Genomic DNA, 21,396 nt, shown 5'->3' with positions numbered 1-21,396 from the left:
GGGAGAGAGGCAGTCTCTGGGACAGGCAGGTATGAGACATTTAGAGGTTCATAGGTCAAAATCAACACCGAGAACTTCACCATGACAATATCATGCAGCCTGGGCAGGCTATGGAACATCAATGTAATGGGCTCCCTGTGTGAATCACAGCCACATAAGAAGACAGATGCATACAGCCATTATCACCAGTTTCATCTCAAGACATAACCTTACACAGAATGTGCTACACATGTCTAGTCTCGAGGTGGCAGAGGCCTGGATAACTGAAGCAAAGTCGCTGTGATTTCTTTTATGAATACCATTTTTAATTCTCTTTCCCTAGCCTCCCAAGGCATTTCATAGCTCTCTCAGTTCCTCCTGGGCATGCTTTGTAAAAGATAAAGACATCATCATATCTGGCTCTTATACAGGTTTTCATCAGTAGTACTCAAAGTGCTGTATAAAGGAGGTCAATGTCATTATCCTCATTTTACAGATTGCAGAAATGGAGGGGAAGTGACTTGCTCAAGGTTATCCAGCAAGCTGATGGCAGAGCTGGAAATAGAACACAAGTCTCCCTAATCTAAGGCCAGAGCCCTATCCACTGGGTCCAACTGCCTCTCTAAGCAATTAAGCAAGAGCCACCGGCCTTGACTGCCTCTCTAGCTAACTGAGACAGTCAACTTTGCACCCCTAGTTTGCAGCCAGTAATATGCTCTCTAGGTCAGTGGTTTTCAACCTGTTTTCATTTGCAGACCCCTAAAAAATTTTGAATGGAGGTGCTGACCCCTTTGGAAATCTCAGACACAATCTGTGGCCCCTCAGGGGTCCACAGACCACAGGTTGAAAACCTCTGCTCTAGATGGATGCTTAGTGGAATGGCATTCAGAATCACCACTGATGGCTTTACTCCAAACTCTCTTGTACCTTGGGGATTCTGCTGCTTTATTTAGAGGGGGCTCTGAAGCACTTCCTGAATGTAGTGTGTCTTCAGTCTCTTTCTGGTTTTCCCTTGAAGAATCAGCTTCATGTTTCACATGGTTTGGCAAGGGGGGACTTCCCCTCTGAGAGTCTGAGCGCACCAGCCACCTGGAAGTCACCTTGTTTGCCTCCCCTCTCACTCTTAGATAGCGTTTTCTCCTGATTTTCAGGGTGCCCATCTCTTCTGGGCTCTCAAGATCCTGGCTCACTCCTTCATCTCTTAGCACCTGCTTAGAGGCCTCGTTAGCAAGAGGCTGAGATGCTTCTTTACGGAAGTTACGGAGTTGCTGCAACAGCAGGCTTTTCCCAGTGCAATCCCTGAAAATTAAAAATCAAATGGATTAAACCAAGGTAAAGCATTATAATTAGCAGCTCCTTACTGAGGAACCTAATTTGATTGGCAGCGCAAAGCAGGGCACAGAAGACCACCTGGATAATGGTTATTGATGTCCTAACATTAGCTCAAAAATTATAGAATATGCTACCATGAGCCCACCTGGAATTCTTTGGGCTTCCAGGTGGTTCAGTTAGACATTGCTGGATCGATCTAGGATGGTAACGCTGTGAACCTCGACAGCACTCATGAGGCTCTGGTGACATTGTCCTTTGTGATGGGACTAGTTATTTGTCTCTGCAGAAGAAGCAATAAAGGGGATGGCCCGTTTGACTCTTTACTGCAGTGGGCTGTGATCTAGAACGGTTTATGTTATGGACAGCTCCTGGCTCTAGAGATGGAGGGACAACATTTTCAAAGGCCCTTACATGACTCAGGAGCCTATGTCCCACTTCCAAAAGTGCCATATGCACTTGGAGCCCAAGTCTCATTGAAAGACAATGGGATTTAGGAGCCAAGTCACTTTAGAAAATGGGACATAGGGCCCTTTGAAAAGGTTACCCTAGCCCTCCGTGCAGCTGTCCTGGGATAGGTATTTGACCAGCATTGCACTCACTCTTCCTGGTTGTCAGGCAGAGGACCACAATGCCTGTCTCAGGAGCACTCAGGAAATGGAATGCTGGCATGGAAGTCATAGAGTCCACAGCTCCCCTCATGGAGCCCTTTTCCCATCCAGCAGCCAGTCAGGTAGGTATAAAGAGAGAGGATAAGATTCCCCCCAGTAATTCCTACAGGAGATAGGAGGGAGGTGAGGGAGGCCTTCTCCCTCCCAACACTTGAGGAAATGAGATTGTTGAATTATCAACATCACAATTCTGTGATTTCCCTAGGTCATGATGATGGAAAGTTATGGCATCATATTGCAACACAACATCAGGACACAATTGTTTTGTGGCTGCATGTCATTTTGATATTGAAGGGACTCCCAAGCTGTTTGGTAAAGGGTGAGGGCCACCAGTTTTTGGGCTGATTTCAGTGTCAGGAAGGGAGCATCACAAATGTCACTGCTCGGTTCTGAAAGAGGCAGCTGAGAATTATCTGGACCCGGAGAATTGGCTTTGTGCTGTCTGAGTTTGATATTACAGTGTTCTGGCTCTGAAGAGTATACACCTGCATGCTGTTATGGTGCTGTGCTAACTGACCTTGTACTTTTCAGAACACAGAGTATTCTACAGCTAGGCTTCCCACTTCTATTTTCTTAAGTGTCTCCTCTTTTCTGTCTCTTATTATTATTACTTTATCCTGTGACCTCTTCTAGAGATGACAAGACTCTCCTGGACACATGAAACCCCTGGCTACTGTAAGTATTGGACCATTAAGGGGAATGACTAAGCAGTGTGGGTTTGCTAACACCTCCCCTGCCAGATACCAAAAATAATGAATGTGAACTGGATGACATTCTCAGCATCCATAAGGCCAGGGCCTCAGATTCTAAATCTGTTGCCAGGTAAGCTGCTAATGTAAGTGCAGAGTGACGATTGTTCATTCCTGGCTTTGCCTCGACTGTGCATTGATAGCAGTGGCGCCAGCAGAATGCCTTGGTATAACAGACCTTGGACAATCATGAGTAATTTGCAAGAGCAAAGAGAGTAAGTTAGCAGTAAGGATTCTACTGACACATCCCCATGTCTCTGCAGTGATTCTGATTGGATACTTGTCTATCTCCAGTAGGAATAGATGTGATAATTAAACTCCTTCTGTGATTGCTTCTCCTCCTGGGAGGCAACTAGTGGGGTAGGGTGAAGACATTGGTTACCTAATCTGACCCTACTCCATACGGAAATTTAGTGAATGAACCAAGTGGAGTTTGCTGGCCCTGCTAGGGAGGTGAGGTGGGAAATGTCAGGGGCCAGAGGTGGTGCATGAGTACAGAGATTTCTTACACCTGACCCCGGGGATCTGCCAGATTTGAGGGCACTTCTGTGTCTCCCTGAGGAGATCTTCAGAGATTTCTCCCTCCTGCAGGCTTTACCCTGGGAGGGGACTATCTAGATTCTAGCTCAGTGTAACTCCAAACAGATCAGTAGAGTGACAACAGCACAAGGCCCAAAAAAATGAGATCAGAATTCAGCCCAAAGATTTTCTGCCTGCTCAGATGACCAGATTTCCTGACGTGGGAACAGGGAAATAGTAATATTTGTCAGGCATTTTATTTATTTATTTGGTTTTAAAATTGCTAAAAAAAACCCAAAATTCAATTGGCCAGGTCTTCTTTATATGAGTCCAGATTTACACTGGTGTACCGCCCAGTGATTTCAGTGGAGTTTCTCTGGATTAATACCAGCACAAATGAGAGCACCTAGTGCGCCGGATCGCTCCTGCTTGGTTCTGGTATCTGACTATTTCAGCTGCTAAATCATTCTGAGTGGTTGGGCTCTGTTCCTTGGCGAATCATTTATTCTTTCAAAACTATTTTTAAAAATAAGAGTAATTGGCTCTACCAAAAACAGAACAAAACAGCACATTCTGCTTGTTCCTTCTACTGCTCTAATTCAGGTATAAGTGCGTCATTAAGATCCAGGGAACGGCTTCTAAAGATAACACCGAGCATACATGGGTGAAGCGTGTAGGCCCTGACTCAGCAAGATACTTAATCATATACATAACTTTAAGAATGTGAGCAGTAACTAGTCACATGCTTAAAGTTACGCACATTCTTAACTACCTCGCTGAATCAGGTCCTGAGTTTGGCTATAGGGAGGTGTTGGCATCCCTGCATACAGAAGCATTTACAGTTCAGGAGTTCCTTGACTGTTCACATTACCCCAGACAAATAAGGAGATCTGAATTTCTCTTCCCACACACTTCAATAAAAAAGCATTCTAGATCAATTTCTAGCTTCTGTTTGATCATTTTCCTAAAGAGGCTGGATATTAGTATATACCCATAGTCTTTTAAAATGTTTGATTTGGACTTATTTAAAAACAAAGTGGCTCAGAAAAATTTTTTCCCTACTGTCTGTGTCTACTCTGCACGTGTCTTTTGAGCCATGTCTGTTTCATTTACTGACAAAAAAAATTTTTTTTACTCCTGATATCCCTGTAGATTCCATATACTGCAAAAGAGCAAGGTGAATTCTATTTTGCCTCAAGCATTAACAATTATGTTCTAACTCCAGCATCTTGATTGTGGCTGCAGCAAAAAGAACACAAGACTGATCTGCTAGATCCAGACTGAAACTTTTTGTTTCAACAATTGAACTGAGCAGATTTGCTATGAGAGTCGCTGCTGGATAATATTTTAATAGGTGAGATCTCACTCTCAGTCTTTTTTGGGATCATTTCAATTTCATGAAAAGGTGAAGATTCAAGTAGTTTGTACCGTGGTCCTTGGGAAGAATCTTGCACTCTCTCCTTTGTTTTCTGTTGGTCCTTAACTGTTGTATCCTCCTCGTCTTCAGTGGAGCTGTCACTCAAGCTATGTAGCAAAGAGATCTGATTACTGGACACCTCTGTTCATGGTCACAATATCAACAACCAGCCTGGGATATTTATTCATAATGTGCTGTCTTAGTCACGCCTGAGATGGACGTTTAAAACAATGGGATGTTAAAGAAAATATATGGAGTCAGATCTGCAGCTGATATCAACTGGCACAGCTCCACTGACTTCACAAGAGCTAGATTAATTTATACAAGCTGAGGATTTGGCCCATAATCCAATAATAATAAAAAAATTAATTAAATAATAATAAATCTTTTCTTTCTTTAAAACTACATGGAGACAGCTCCTCAGGGGCATCTTCCCAACAGCAAATACCCAATAACTGATACACACAGTTTGATGCCCTAACAACATGATCCACTTCGACAACATAACTCATCCTGGGGTCATGAAGGATAATCTTATGCTTGTTTTTACTGGAACAACTTGCTTTTAGCTAAATTTAAGCCTGTAGTAAAATTTAACCTCCCTGTGGGTTAAATTAGAACTCATTAATGAAATACATTTAGACCCAGGGGTGTTAGGTGAGTGCATCTAAAACATCTACTTGGTCTTCATTATCTACAAGGTTTGTTCAGACTGCTGTTTTCTTTCAAGCCATTTTCTAGCCAGCACCATCGCTAAGGATCTCTGGGAAAAGAGTACAGAAGTCTCTGCTTAGTTGTTGATAAATATTGTCCACTCACCCTGTGGACATGCTATGTGTCCATGCATCTTGGGGAGGAAGCAAATAGCTCTCTCAGACTTATTAGCTTTAGCATTCTGCCAGAGCTTTTTGAGTCTTTGGAAAGAGGCCAATCTCCCAGAACTCACCATCTAGGCACCTCATAGTCTCACAGGAGACTGAAAAAGCAGAGCCAGCAATCCAAGTTACCCGGGAAGGAATTTTCTGTAGTATCTGGCTGATGAATCTTGCCCATATGCTCAGGGTTTAGCTGATCGCCATATTTGGGGTCGGGAAGGAATTTTCCTCCAGGGCAGATTGGAAGGCCCTGGAGGTTTTTCGCCTTCCTCTGTAGCATGGGGCACGGGTCACTTGCTGGAGGATTCTCTGCTCCTTGAGGTCTTCAAACTACAATTTGGGGACTTCAATAGCACAGATATAGATGTGAGGTCTTTTTTAGGAGTGGTGGGTGAAATTCTGTGGCCTGCATTGTGCAGGAGGTCAGACTAGATGATCATAATGGTCCCTTCTGGCCTAAATATCTATGAATCTATGAATCTATGAATCCCTTGGTTGCCCATTTATCCTGGATTTCAGATTGCATAGTTTCCCTTCCAAATGCTCACTCACTCCACCAGAGGGCTACCCTTTCCAGACCAAGGGCAAGAAGAAGTGATACAGCAAAGAAAGCCTTTCATGGTACGGCTCACCATGGGTATGGTGTTCGCAACAACCTTAAGTTCGTGCCCTTGGTCCCTCGTTTCTCACTAACATCAGACCCCAGAAGTTACCTTTGATTTTCAACGGACGGTAACGCTGATTTGTGTGATTTAGCATCCCGTAAATCAATGTACACTGTTGGGAGCTCTGCTGTATATTGCAGTTTTGGCATATCCATACTTCGACAGCTCTGGGAAGGTGACGGGAAGATGACTTCTCTGAGAATATAAACCATTCTTTCAATGTATTATTCATCTTCCCAGGAGAAGAGTTCCAACAGGACATACATCTGGAATGAAAATAGCTCAAGAAAGGGACTGCACTCCTGGCTATTACACAGGTTCCAACTCACGGTCTCTGCATGTGGCAGAAGGAAACGCTAAAGATTTACAGTCTGTCTGTTTCCAAATAGTCAACTGTACTGGATATCTTTGAGGAATCTCCAATTTTCAACTTGAACAATGATCTTGCTCAGTTAGAGGCACAGACAGCCATATAAATCAACATGACCAGACTGGGCAGAAAATAGTATTTTCTGATCCCCTCAGAGGAAATGCCTACACTTGTCTGCTAAGAGACCTGATGGTGATGCTCTGATTTTTATCCCCAGCTGGAGGGGAGAATCTTCTGACCTCTCAGGACTCCTGGTCCCAATAACCATTATTTATTTCTCAAGCATTGATGGTGAGGTTGGCACTGTAGAACATAGAAAAAGACAGCCCCTGCCCCAAAGAGCTTATAATCTCAAGACAGGCACAGGTTTGATTACAGTAACCTCCTCCTTGGGCTTCTTGGACAGTCCTCTCTCTCACTCCCATGTGCACAAATTGCTGTCACTAAGATCACATTACATTACTCCCCTCTTTGAAAGCCTCCACTAGTTCCCCCATCTTCACAGCATCATGTTCACATTTCTGGTCCTGCCCTTCAATATCCCCATAACTCTGCCCTTCCCTAATAATCTGCCTTTGTCTGTTATTGATTTGCTCCTGTCCTCCCTGCTCTGCCAACGATGCCATCCTTGATACCCAGTTTGTCTGCTTGTTTCACTACCATTTCTTCTGCACCACCCTCTATGCATAGAATGTCCTCCCTGAGCGGGTCTGGAAGGCCACTGCTTCTGTGCATTCAGATTCCTCCTCAAGATCCAGTTCTACAGTGATGCCTGAAAAAAATTACACCCAGCTAATAATGGCAAGGTCAGAGGCCATTGAGAGAAAATACAAACCCCAAGCCCCGCATGGAACGATCAAAACATGGCCACTCATCACCCTGATCACTTGGCTTGTCTGCTCAACCCCATTCTCCCACACTTCATCCATTTCTCTTTTTAGATTGCAAGCTCTTCTGTACTCTACTGGAAGACATAAGCAAAGACAAATACTCTGGCAGAGCCAGAGAAAGGATGTTGTATTTGTGCCCTTCCCCTCTCCTAGAATGCTGCATAGAAAGGCACCTTACGGATGACAGTCAAACACTATGACATGGAGCATTGACCCTTAGTTTGCTCCCTTATCTTGGCAAGCCCTGCACTGTCATGGATGAGTCTCCCTCTAGAGCTAGTCATTGTGGCTTAAGTCAGCAAGGGGGTTGCTCACTTAAGGCCTGAGCCAGCACCCATGGAAGTCAATGCGAATCTTGACTTCAATGGGTACCTGACTGGGACCTTGTTACCACATGGCTGGACTAGGGTAGTTGGGGCACTGGTGAGTAGATTCAGATCATACCGCGTTGGATTTTCAAGGACCCGAATGGAGTTAGATGCCTAAATCCCATTGAAATTCAAGGTGATTTAGGCACCTAACTCTTCTAGGGTTCTTTGCCAATCCCACCCTTTGAGAGCGACAGGCTCTATGAGCCCTTCACTGCTGCACAGATTGGCTGACTTCATCACAACCTTTTTCAATGGATTGGCCTGGGTAACTCTTGTTAGCTTTTCTTTTCAACACCACCATAAACACATGCAATTCCTCACCTTACAAAAATAAAAATACTGTGCCACATTCATACTGTGCTATTCAATTCCTGCACCCAAGTGAAATAATTAATTCCCAGATATTCTTACTATAGTCCCAACCATAATCACCCAGTATGTGCAAAAATTAACTCCTAGAGAGAAGGACCTACTTCTGATCTCCTTGGTGTTCTTGAAAGTGAGCAAACGTGGCCAATGGCTTCCTGTGGCGTGGAGACAATGCTTTGGACTGCTTGGCACAGAACTCTTCTAGCTTTTCCATGAGCCTACTTTGGGATCTAGCAACCAAGGCCTCTATGGATGAACAGAGATGACAGAGAACTATTTACTACAGTCTTGCTGTTGTAAGAGCCTCCAACTTCCCCTTTTGTGCCTTATCACTTTCTCTACAGAGTGTCATGGACACAGGAGTGGTAAGGAGTTTATTGCTAGTTAGCTGCAGTCAAAATCTGGTTTCTCTTCAAAACCAGGCCAATAGTTTAATTTTTAAATAAACTTAAAAGAAACCTATGTGTAAGGTTCTAATGGTCTAACCTTCCTTTGCTCCTGACTGCCATCACTTGGCTTGTGCCACTGCATTCCCTAGAAGCTGGCCTCTGGAGTACTGATACAGCATGGCAGGACAGATAAATAGGGCCAGATTCAGCAGGGAATACAAAAGAACATAAACCAGTGTAATTTACACATTCTTCTGCCTCCTTGTCAAGCCACTTACACTGACCTACAGTCCCTTAGGTCAGTGTAAAGAAATGTAACTTACACCCATTTACACTTCCGCTTGGAATTTGGGCTATGGCATCCAGTAGGAAAGGCAGGATGGACTGTTACAGTATTAACTGAAGAAGACTTAGGGAGGTAAACAGCAGGGAGACAGAACAGGGAGAAGGTAAAAATGGGGAGAGGAGAACTGATGGTATTTACCTGACTCCCTGAAAATATTCCCTGTAAGGAATAACATACCCACAGTCAGGGATCCACCCTGCTTGTTTCAGAGAGGGGAGAACAGAAACATAACATGCCATTCTTCAAATACATAAAAGATTTTACACAAAAAGCTACATTAAAAAAACACCACAGTTGCAAAGTCAAGCACTCAAACGTTGAAAAATTCCAACATTATGACTGACTATGCAATTTTAATTCAGCTGCATTGTGCATATGCATTATGAGACAGCCTTTAGTGACATGATCACATACTACTTTTTTCACAGGACCGCTGCCTCATTCAGCAATTGCAGGGAAAGTTCTATTAAGCACATGAAATCAGGGGTTACGGCATGCTCAGTCACACCGCGGGGATGGTGCATGCACAGTACGCAGGAGCGATGAGGAAATGGAGCATACCTAGCAAAGGTGGAATCTTCAGAGAATTTAGCTGCCAAACTCTAACAAGTCTCTACTGAGCAAATTGAAATTTTTCAAAGGCTTAGTCAAATTTAGCTAATGTTTTCTGGGACAGCAAAAGACATCCCTAACACCAGAGCGACACTCCCTCCAAATTTCAAGTCCTTGCTCCAAAGCATGGAAGTTCTAGTGCTTCTCAACAAAACAGCTATAAGAATTTTTTTTTAAACACAAGCAAAACATATTTTCCCTAATCTCGTTCTTGGCAGCAGCTTAACCTTTTTTTTGATAAAACTTGAAAGAAAGAAAGAAAGAAAGAAAGAAAGAAAGAAAGAAAGAAAGAAAGAAAGAAAGAATTCAGCCTGAGGCAAACACCCAGCATGGGAAATTTCAGCCCAAATGCTTAAAGTCTGACAAAGTTATAAATGAAAACAAGGTCTTTTAATAGCAAACATCAGCCAACATTAACTACAGTGGCACTACCAGCTCAGTCTGTATTAGTAAATTGCAATAATCAAACCTGGATGTCACAAATCCATAGATCACCAAGGATGGGTCTGAGTCTGACAGTACATGGAACAATCTTCTGGCCCAGTGGCACATGGAACTGTGCTGTTTTTTGTTGCCATGATTATTTTAGTTGGGTACTAACGTAACCTAACACTTAGGGTATATCTACACTACAGACTAAGTCTGAGACCCGGGTCCAGCAATTGTAAACCCAGCTTTACGATGCAGTGTGGACGCTCAAGTGTGGACTTGGAAACACCTAGTCCCACAAATCTGGGTTTACAATGCAGTGTAGACATACTCTGTGATGCTGCATTAGCAACCCAAGAAGGGCACCTCCACAGCTATTTCCAAGTGATGTAAATAACAACTTCACTGCAGAGACTTCAAACAGAGATTTCAGCCCTGGGTTTCAAAGTGCGGTGACCTAGCACTGCGACTCCCCTCTTTGGATTTAAGATTAAAGATGAAGAACAGAAAGGGAATGATCCTGAGATGCAAGTGGAACTGCAATGGAAGAAACTGCATTAGTCTGAACTGCTCTCTTCATCTGTGAAGGGCAATGACACAATGAAAACTACAACTCAAAGTCTAATCAATGTACAAACCATTAGGTTGAGAGGTCTGGAGAGGGTAGAAACATATGAGTGGGTGGGTCCCCCAAATGCTTAACCCTGAGATTTCTATTGATTCTATTTACATCAAGAGAGCACTGTATGTATCTATAAGAACTCTTAAAGCAGATGGATGCTAGCACTTACAGAACCATCATGTCTGAGGTCATGGACAATGCAGATAAGGGTCACATCTTAAACTATAGACCTATACAGTCATCCTCTTCCCAGATTTTTAGTTCAGTTATTCAGGCAAAATGCTTTTTCCTCCTCCTCACCCTGAGGATTTCAATTTAAAGTAACCAGAGCCTCCATTTTCTTTCCTACTTAGCTTTAGCTTTGCAATGGCATAAGAGGTACCTTTTCTAGGGAGCACTTGTTATAAACCTTTTGGAGGAAAAATAATTGATGGTTCATTTGCAGACCTTGGGCCAGATCTACAAAGGTACTTAGGTATATAAAGAAGCAGATAGGTGCTAAGCACCTCCGTGAGACAGATGCCTAATTCTTATTTGCTTTCAACATAAATTAGGTGCCTAACTCACTTAGGCACTTGTTAGACACCTAGGGAGATTACCTGCATCTTTAAACACCTAAATACCTTTGCAAATCTGGCCCTTGCAAATGGTGCTGGATGGCACAGAAACTTAAGGGCCCACAAGAATGATTCAATCAATCTTTCCAAACTTTAAGGTGTCTGATTTTTTATTTTTATATTTTGAAATGGGGAGGATTTTGTTTTTTAATTGTTTCTGACACTTTTTAAAAATTTGTTCTTTCAAGTTCAGTTCAATCCTAAACAGTGACTCTGTACAGATGACAGCGTGGGGCTCCATTTTCATTGCGCATCATTGAGTTCCAGATCAAATCTGATAAGCTTGCAAGTAATAAGCTTGTTCTCCTGCCTGCTACTCCTGCAAACTCAGCCTGGGGTCTCAGAGTCAGGCATTCCTTCTCTCACATGGTCATCTGTAACAAAGTTTCTACAAGCCAAAGTGGGCCCCCAGTGACATCTGTGCAACCCCATTAGCCCTCAGTGGGTTTCCATGGGCATAACTGAGGGTCTAATCTAGAGACACTGGGGTTGCAGAGTTGTGTATGTTGAGGGAAAAATGGAAAGAATGAAACAGTATGAACATGTCTCCAGCTCTGCGGAGAAGATGGAGCCCAGTCTTCAAGGACTCTCAGAGCAAGAAGTCCTCAGCTGACAGGCGCACACTTAAGACATGTCTACCCTACATCTGGCAGCAAACCCCCCAGCCAAGGGCAACAGATTTGTGCTAGCAAGACTCGTGCTAGCATGCTAAACAAAGCTGTGTAAACATTACTTTGACATTGCAGTTCATGCTAGAGTTCAGGGTTCTTAAGCCTAAGGTGGGGGATGAGGAATTTGGCACGCAGTCTAGCAATGGCAACGCCATTCACTGAAATTTGGCTTGGCCACCCCTCTATTAGGATGGGGTAGTGGCCAAACATGAATGAGTAGCACTGAAACCCGGTGCACCAGGTCACATCTCTGCTTGCTAAAATTTGGCCCAGCTGCCCCCAAGCAGCACTGTGTGCCAGGTCACAACACCCAGAGCAGGGAACCATGCCCAGCCCTGCAGGACAGGAGCCGCAGCTAAGCAGGGAGTGTGGGGTGGGCTTGTTTTCCAATCCCTGCCTCCCCCCACCCATAGGCCTGCAACCCACCATTTGGGAAACACTGCTAACAAAATATTCCAGTTAAAATTTCCAACTAAATGGAAAAACCTCAGGTAACAGAAATATTATCAGCAGGAGTGACACCTACCATCTGCTAGTTAGTGTGGAGGGGGTATATTCTCCCTAGACTCTATAGTAATCTGACAATTACGTGCTGTTATAATAATAGGTGCCTTTAGAGAAAGTGGGTCAGAGCAAATGGTGGTATGAATTGTCATAGCTCCATGGAAGTTGATGGAGCTATGTTGATTTACATCAGTTAAGGACTAACTGGGCCAATATGTTTCTCTTTTAAGATAATTAACAGGCTAGTTCTAGGCTGGCATCAAGAAAAATAACCTTTCACCTGCTACTATTTTTCCATGTAGCTTCAAAAGGCCATAGCTGTTAGGAGTGAGTATAAATGAGCATACAGAGTAGGGGACATATTTTAATAAACAAAGGGCTAGTGATCACTTAAAACTTGCAAGCAAAACCTTTTCTCTGGATGTTTTGAAAACCTGTTCTCTACAATAGGACATGCAAAATGAGAAAGTTACTCACCTTGTGCAGTAACATAGGTTCTTCAAGATGTGTGTCCCTGGGGGTGCTCCACTTTTATGAGTGCAGTGGCACACAAACACCTAAAGTAGAGCACCCACAGGGGTACACATCTTGAAGAGCCTACCTTACTGCACAAAGGTGAGTAACTTTCTCTTCATCAACCGATGTCCCACTGTGTGCTCCACATTAGATGACTTCAAAGCAGTGCCCTCTAGTGGAAGGAGGGGGCTTTGGAGTTGGAGTCGTAGCAGATGAAAGTACAGTGTGATCGAACAGGGTATTGGAAGATGCATGTTGCTGTAGTAAAGCGTAATGCTGGGTAAACGTATGGGGTGAGGGCCAGGTTGCAGCCCTACAGCTTTCCATGATGGGAACATTGTTAAGAAATGCTATGGAGGCTGATAAGGCTCTTCTAGAATGCGTGTGGATCCCCGTATGAGGTTGTCAGTCATGCTGGAGGTAAAGTTTTATGCAATGTTATCCATTTGGATAGCAGTTGTTCAGATATGGCATTGCCTTTTAATCGGTCAGCAACTGAAATGAACAGTTTTGGGGACTTGCAAAAATATTTTGTTCTATCAGTGTAGAAGGCTATAGCTCTGCGGACATCCAAGGAGTGTAGTCTGGACTGTCGTCTATGCACATGTGGTTTGGGGAAAAATGTCAATAAGTGGATTGGTTGGTTGAGGTGAAAGGATGAGGCAACTTTAGGTAGAAACTTGGGGTGTGGCCTGCGGGATACTTTATGTTTGAAGAAGACTGCGTAAGGTGGGTCAGCCATGAGAGCTCCCTCCTAGTGGATGTAATAGCCACTAGGAATGCAACCTTCATGGAAAGATGTAGCAGGAAGCTTGTCGCCATGGGCTCAAATGGAGGGCTGCTGAGGGAGTGGAGGACTAAATTGAGGTCCCATGGTGGGTTAGGATTCCTAACTTCAGAGTAGGAATTGGAGAGGCCTTTAAAAAAGCGTTTAGTAAGTGGGTATGGAAAAGTAGAGAATCCATCTACTTTGTGATGGAATGCTGTGATTGCAGATAGATGTACTCATATCAAACTCACAGAAAGGCTCGTCTTTTTTAGTTCTAGCAAGTAGTCTAGTATGAGTGATAAGGGGACTGACAGAGGTGTGGCCTGTTTGTGTTGGCACCATGAGTCGAATTGCCTCCATTTATGCATGTATGTGAGTTTGGTAGTTGTCCTATGGCTGTTTAACAAAAAGTTTTATATGCCTCTGGAGCATGTCAGTTCAGATCCCGAGAGCCAGGCAATAACCATGCTTTGAGTTGGAGTCTTTGAGGATCCTGATGGATGACACAGTGTGCATCCTGCGATAGCAGCCGAGGTAGAAGTGGGAGCATGCATGGTGGACAGACCACCATGTGGAGAAGGTTTGCCGAGACCATGTGGGGGCTATTAGGATCACTCTGAATCTGTCCTGCCTGATCTTGTGAAGCATGCAGGCTAGGAGAGGGTGGGAGGGAAGGCGTATAGGAGGGGAGTGTTCCATTTGATGAGGAAGGCGTTGCCAAGAGAGCGTGGACCAAGTCCTGCCGTGGAGCAAAACTGGGGGCATTTGGTATTTTGTGTGGTTATGAAAAGATCTATTGTTAGAAACCCCCAAGTCTGAAAAATGTTTAGGAGCACAGCATGCGTATTCAGCTCCCACTCGTGACTTGATAGAAGTTCCTCCTCAGGGTATCCACTGTGATATTATGACAACCAGGAAGGTAAGAGGATGTAATCTGGACATTATGCTTGATGCACCATTGCCAGAGTCACATGGCTTCCACACAGAGGGAGTGTTATTGTGCTCCCCCTAGGAGGTAATGGACACCCTTGTCCTAGAAAAATTGCTACAGGGTCTCCCCGAGAATATCTGAGTCTGGGTCAGGCGACATCAGCCAAGTACAGTCGATGCAACGGTCAAGCTGACTGAGGAATACAGGGAGGCAGATGTCCCCCGAAAGGAGGGCCGACCCTATAAGGACATAGAGTAGGGGAAGAAACCGAGGGAACCCCTCCCCGGGAAAGGCCCAGAGAGGAAGAAGGAGGAACCCCGAGGAGCTCCCAGTAGAGCTGGCATGATTGTTTGCAGACAGTGCGGGCAGCCAGGACATAAAAAGGGAGACTGCCTTGATATGGAATGTTGGTAGGCTGTATTTTGTGTCTGGTCTAATGCTGGAGGGCAAGAAAGGGGTCAGAAGCTGTCCACCACCCCGGTGGATACTGCTTCAGCCTGCTCGCTTGTCCAGAGGGGGCTGATAAAACCACACTGGATAATTCCAGGTGCACAGATGGCCCTGGAGTGTACCCACGGGGACAGGAGATACTGCCTAGTGGCCCAGGTGCCCCTAGAAGTGCGGGGCAGCTTTAAATGGAAGTGGGTTGGGGTAGTAGAGAGGTTACCATACCCCATTGTGTTGGGTATGGACTGGGGCCCTCCCCCCAGAGGGAAAAGGAAAGGTTCCCAAAGAAGGGAGTTGAGATCCCTAGACAGACAAGCCCCAGTCAGGAAGAGGAGCAGGGTCCTTGCGGAAGCAAACACAGAAACTCTAGATAAGAAAGCCCAGATGGGTAGAAAGAGAGGGAGGAGTTGTGGGGGAATTGGCCAGCCGAAGCCCCTTAGTGGAAGAAAAGGGGCAACTGGAGCTCCCCACAATGCAGCTCCCAGAAGAGGAGACATGGACTCCACTTGGTGGCTTGGGAGAACCCAAGGCCCAGGGTGTCCTTGAGAAGGTCAGGATGGACCCCAGCCCCCTACTGGAAGAAAAGGAGATAAAGGTGAAAGGATGCCCACAAGGGTGCGATTGGTGTGAGGACCTGTGGGTGGCGGCAGAGCTACAGGGGCATCCACCCCCCACAGTGTACTTTCTGCAGGGGTAGGGGGAGGATGAAGGAACACCACGAAAAGGATGCCAGGGAATCACCCAGAAGAAGGGGAGACACTCCCCTGGCTGAATCCCACTGGTAGGGGGTGAAGAGGACGAGGAAGGATGAACCAGGCAAATCATTAAGTGGGGGGAGGTGTGTTCAGGGCGCTGGCTAAGAAACTTTGAGCCAGGCCTCTATCACACCAGCTTCAATCAAGAAAGGAGAATTGGAGCTGGCTGAGTAAGCCCAGGCCTGAGTGGCATATGGGGAACAGCTGCCAGCCATGTAAAGGCTGGCAGGAAAGAAGCCAGGGAGTTGGAGCTCGTCCCTGCTGGCTGCAGGAGTTAGCAGTCCCTGGGGCTGTGATACTGAAGTTGTTTGTAGCTAGAAAGTGACGGGAAAGTAAACTGAAATAAAGAGCACAGGTGATTGCACCAATGCAGAGGTCTCCCGCTGGTTTGTGGGAGCAGCAGGGGCAGTAGGTCTTCAACCGTCGACTGTACTGGTTTTGGGAATCCCAATCGATGAAGCCAGGAAGCCCTCCTCATAACCACCGTGGTCGCTATCGCTCTTGCTGCTGAATCTGCAGAGTCAAGAGTGGCCTGTAATGCTGTTGTGGTTATGAGTTGACCTTCTGCAATAACTGGTTTGAACTGTTCCTTTGTCTCTTCTGGAATAAACTCAATAAATTCAGAGAAGTTTGCATAGTTATTGTGGCCATATTTTGCCACTAACGCTTCATAGTTAGCTATTCTCAAGTGTAAGGTCAAGAAAGAGTATGCTTTGCGGCCAAAGAGGTTGAGCCACGTACAGTCTTTGTCATAAGGGGTGTTTCTGGGGTATTGTTGTCTACCCCATTCATTGACTGTGTCAATCACTAATGAATTCGGCATTGGATGCAAAAGGAGAAATTCAGTTCCCTTTGCAGACACATAGTACTTTTTAAAATCAGACCTCTCACAGGTAAGTGGGATTGTTGCTGGGGTTTGCCACAGCAACTTTACAGGTTCCGTAATCACAACATTCATAGGAAGGGCGATTTTGAATGAGGTCTATGTGTGCACAATATCTACTAGTTTATGTAGACACTCCTGGACTTCTTTGAGAAAAATGTCCAGTGAGGTGGCAACTCTGATAGAGGTCTTGGAATTGTTTGAAGTCATTACCTGTGTTGGGAGGCGGGGGCATAATAGCATCATCAGGTGAAGATGAAGAGATATGGACTTCAGGTGGGCTGTCCTGGTCAGAGAGTTCTTCCTCCTCTTCATCCCCCTGTTCTGAAGTTTCAGGTGGTCCCTGTGCTGCTGATAAGGGTGATTGCTGTGTGCTAGCTCTGGGAAGGATGGCAGATCTATGTTGTGATGGTGGATATGCTGTCCATTGGCTCCAAAATAGCCACTGGGGTGGGAAAGGCACAGGTGGCATCCAGGGATGTCCATACCAGGGTTGGTTCTGAAGGTCCACCAGGCAGGTCTTATATGGAGGGGCAGGCGTGATGGGAGCAGCACAGGGGAGGAATGTTGTGGAGAGTGCATGACATCATCTTCTCCATCTTCATCCTTGCTTGAGAATTGTGGAGTGGAAAGAGATGGAGAGCTGGGTTGAGTAGGTACTGCGAGGACAGAGGTACCTAGGTATTGAGGAAACAGTGAGGAAACCAAAAATTTTTGGTGCATGAATTGCTGCAAAGTGGATGCCATCGGTACCAAATGCCAGTCAGTGCCGATGTGTGACTGGAGTGCAGGATGTGTGCACTTGGCGGTGCCGTCAGCTGTGGGGGTGCCGAGTGTTTAGTCATCTCTGGCAGTACTGCAGCCTGGGGTTTCATTTACCCCTTAGTGCCTGTGTCCGAGCACAGCCGTTTGGTGACTTTCGTTTTCTTGGTGTGGAGGGTCCCATTGTTTGGAATGGCTGATGCAGTAGGTCCTGAGAGTGTTTTCCTGCTAGAGGAGCGCCTTTTCTTGACCAACTCCAGAGTCAGGGACATGGTAACCCATTTTTTTGCCACCTTCTTGGCGGGTTGATTAGAAGCCTGGGCCATGGAAGAAGGGCCCATGTCAGAGGCTGTAGTCTGCGATCTCTGGCTAGGAGGGGTGTGTACCTCAGGCTCAGACGCTGGACGGAGAGACTTCTCCATGAGGAGAAGTTTGAGTTGGAGATCTCTCGCCTTTCTGGAATGGGCTTTGAGGTTGTGACAGTGCAAGCACTTCACTGTCTCAGCGAGACATATAATTGCAAGACACACTGAGAGTGCCCATTCGAGAGAGGTATAGAAAGCCTGCAGGTAAGACAGCATTTGAACCCTGGGAAGCCAGGCATGCCCCTTAGGGAAGGTACTCGCCCCATAAAGGGAGATATGACTATTGAGCTGCAGCGGTGAAAACTGAAACCTACAGCCCTATAACAATTTTTTTTTGAGAAAACAAAAAGGACAGGGATAAAGTAATAAAGATCTCTAAATAAAAGAAAACTGTTTTCCATGTCTTCCAGCATGCCATAGCCCCAAGAGGGAATGCCCATTTCCCTGGGCAGCTAATGTATGGGGAACAGAAGGTGCTAGCTGGGTGCTCATGCTACTCCTTTCCAAAGGCTAAAATCTACCCACATCTGCTGAAGCCACATTGCAAGGGAAGTGGGAAGCTGAAAGATGACACTGCACAGTGGCTCCTAGAGACCTCCATCCTGTAGTTCTAGAGTGGGCAAGAAGAAGCAAGTCATAGGTGATACACTACATCTCCTTTAAAAAGCAGCAGGTGCCCCAGGCAATGTGTTGCACACTGCCCAGCTGCCTGAAAGGATATAACCACAAATCCTAGGCAATATGGCCCCACGATGGGATGGGCAGAAGTTAGCAGACATGACCCCAGTCTATAGGCTCAGTGGGACAAATTCAGCCCTAGTGTGCTTCTGTTTCTATCAATAGGCTTAGACCAGGGCTGCATCTGGCCCTGTACGTTTGACACAGATTAAGGAAGGGAATTGTTCATTCTCAGAACATGGCCGGCTAAGAAGCAATGGTCTCACAGTAAAGGAAAGTTTAGGTTAGAAATAAAAATAAAAATTCTTAAGCGTAAGAGAAGTTAAGCAGAGGGATATATGTTCAAGGCACCATCAATGTGGACAGGCAAAGAGAAGTTAGAGAGAATCATAGAATATCAGGGTTGGAAGGGACCTCAGGAGGTCATCTAGTCCAATCCCCTGCTGAAAGCAGGACCAATCCCCAACTAAATCATCGCAGCCAGGGCTTTGTCAAGCCTGACCTTAAAAATATCTAAGGAAGGAGATTCCACCACCTCCCTAGGTAACGCATTCCAGTGTTTCACCACCCTCCCAGTGAAAAAGTTTTTCCTAATATGACATAGGCAAAAACAGAGGTCAGTTCTGGTGGGTCCTACTCGGAGCGGATTGTTTTTACGCAGTTACAGCTAGCTAATATTTTGGTTTTGTAATGTTACTATGATCCTTTGAAGGAAGAGCAGGCTCCTCTGAGTGAGTTCTAGGGTCTTTCTGCTCCTCCAGGTCCTTGAGAATCTTGTCTAGATCCCACTTCTCGATATCCTGAAAGAATAAAAACAATGGTAAGGGAAAATTCATCCCCAAGAGATTATTACAAAGGTAAAAATCACAAAGGCCTATACTCCATGGGATAAGTTCTCCTGAGTACCTTTACCATGCAGAAGTATCTGAATGCATGAACAGCATATGGACACCTGCCTTCCTGAACTCCGCCAGTGTCATGTTGCTGTCATTCCCCAGCAGAAGAACCTGTACTCCACTGGAGACATGGGTCCTACAGGATGGACCTACAAAACTTGGCATGGCTATCTAGAAGAGGGGAGCTACTGCCTGGTGCCTCCCATTGTCTGCATTCAACTGCAATGACTGAGCAGATCTGATGTGACCAAGTGCAATCTAAGTGCTGAGAGAGCCTAGCTGGAGGGACTGATGCTCAACATGATAAGAGTGGAGGAACTTCCTGCCCTATCTGAAGAAGCTGCTGAGTCTGGAATGGATGCAGTAATATGGACTGAATCAGCACCTCCTCAGGGTCAGAAATACAAGACCCATCTCTCTAATATCCACCTGACATCCCACTCCGCTTACTGTGGTCACCCTCTCCCCCAACTTATAACTCAGTTCCAGCAGCTAAACACACGCTGGACTCCCTTCCTAACAGCTGGTCCCTCCTTCCCTCTCATGCCAATCAGCAACACAGATTCAGCCCAAGTCTCAGTGAAATGTTAACACTGTGTTTCCTATCAGATAATGCATCCCACTCCCCACACCCACTTCTGCAGCGGGCTCCTCCTTTCAGGATCACTGACCCCTATAAAAATAGACGAGGAAAAATCATGAAGGCAGAGAGACAGTCAGGTGGATCATGCCCTCTTCTCTTCCAAGAGCAAGGATACAGAGCCTGATCCTGAGAGGTGCTGAGCACTTGTAACTTCCACTGATTTCAAAGGGAGCTGTGGATCCTCAGCAACTTTCAGGATGAGGTATGTAGCCCCCTTCCTTGGTTTTCTCCCTGTTCTACCTTACTTAAAGGCAGATGGGTTCCTGCCCTAGGAACACTATTTCTACAGCACAGCCAGCAGCAACCTGGATCTCAGAATTGGTTGTCCAATAAGAAAGTGGGATGGCCTCAAATTATTCATCACCATATATAATTAGCTATGTGCACTCTTCCCAAAATTTAGGCTGGAGAGGAGCTAGCTACATGAAGCCAGAGGAGGAAGTTAGCAAAGCAGCAAGCCAAGCAGGCCACCATCCTCCTCTTCTACTTTTCAGTGAGGAGAGAGAGTTTTCAACTGCAACCTTAGCTCAAATGTTCTGGTCAACAAATGCACCCAGGAGTTGTAAGCAGAGATCTGCAGCTTGGCAAGCAAACACTAAAGCCCAAAGGTGCCTAAATACCTTTGAGGATCTGGGTCTAAATATTTACATACCCCTTCTTCAGACCAGGTTTGTGTTTTCTTGGGCTGCTAAACAGCAAGATGTTTCCCAGCATGCAAATAGCCATCCTGGGTCTGCGCTGGAATTCATGGGATATCAGTGGCTCACTAAAGTTCAACATTCACAGCTCTTTACTTCATATATTGAGGAGAAACATCGTCTGGTGGCTAAATATCAGGAAATGTCAGAATTTACCGATTCCTCTCAAAGCCTTCCCTGGGCTTAAAAATGCAAATACCAAAATACCCAACCTGCCCACAATGCTCGCTTTATTATATTACTAGTCATTTACAGACAGCTTTTCATATAGAAAGTGTCTGTCCTGACTGTGACTTAAGGCACAACATTAATTAAAAATATACCTGCTTAAAGTAAAGACACTAGGCTTGGATCCTTCATTACACTCTACATGGAGACACCACTGCATCCATCCTATTGATGTCAATGGGTGCCACTTGAGCATAATGAATAGCAGGATCTTGGCCTAAATTGTATTAAAAACTAAAATATAAAAGAAGCCAACAGCTGACTACTCCCTAATTATAAAACCAGGTCAGTATTTTGAAGACTCAACTTAGGTAACTATTTTTGAAAATTTAGGCCTTATACAGTTACTCATTTATGGCATAAGAACATAAGAACGGCCATTCTGATCAGACCAATGGTCCATCTAGCCCTGTATCCTGTCTTCCGACTGT

The 21,396-nt window shown here is 45.2% G+C and overlaps 1 protein-coding gene across 11 annotated transcripts in view; it reads right to left on the bottom strand.

The window, feature by feature from the left end:
- Positions 1-21,396, bottom strand: part of DNAAF8 (dynein axonemal assembly factor 8) — a 150,689-nt gene that overhangs the window by 118,240 nt on the left and 11,053 nt on the right. For 7 of the 11 annotated variants that reach the window (XM_075132866.1, XM_075132869.1, XM_075132867.1 and 4 more), the window contains 5 exons: positions 19,198-19,300; positions 8,309-8,450; positions 6,253-6,399; positions 4,676-4,771; positions 907-1,278 (listed from right to left, as the gene is read on the bottom strand). In XM_075132866.1, coding sequence (XP_074988967.1) covers positions 907-1,278; positions 4,676-4,771; positions 6,253-6,399; positions 8,309-8,450; positions 19,198-19,300 — 860 coding nt within the window. The other 4 variants (XM_075132873.1, XM_048866113.2, XM_075132872.1 and 1 more) reach the window with 4 other exon arrangements.

Source organism: Caretta caretta, chromosome 10 (genome assembly GCF_965140235.1).
Source record: "Caretta caretta isolate rCarCar2 chromosome 10, rCarCar1.hap1, whole genome shotgun sequence".
Taxonomy (NCBI): domain Eukaryota; kingdom Metazoa; phylum Chordata; order Testudines; family Cheloniidae; genus Caretta; species Caretta caretta.
Note: the sequence above shows the minus strand (reverse complement) of the source record. Positions and strands in the feature narration are given on the sequence as shown.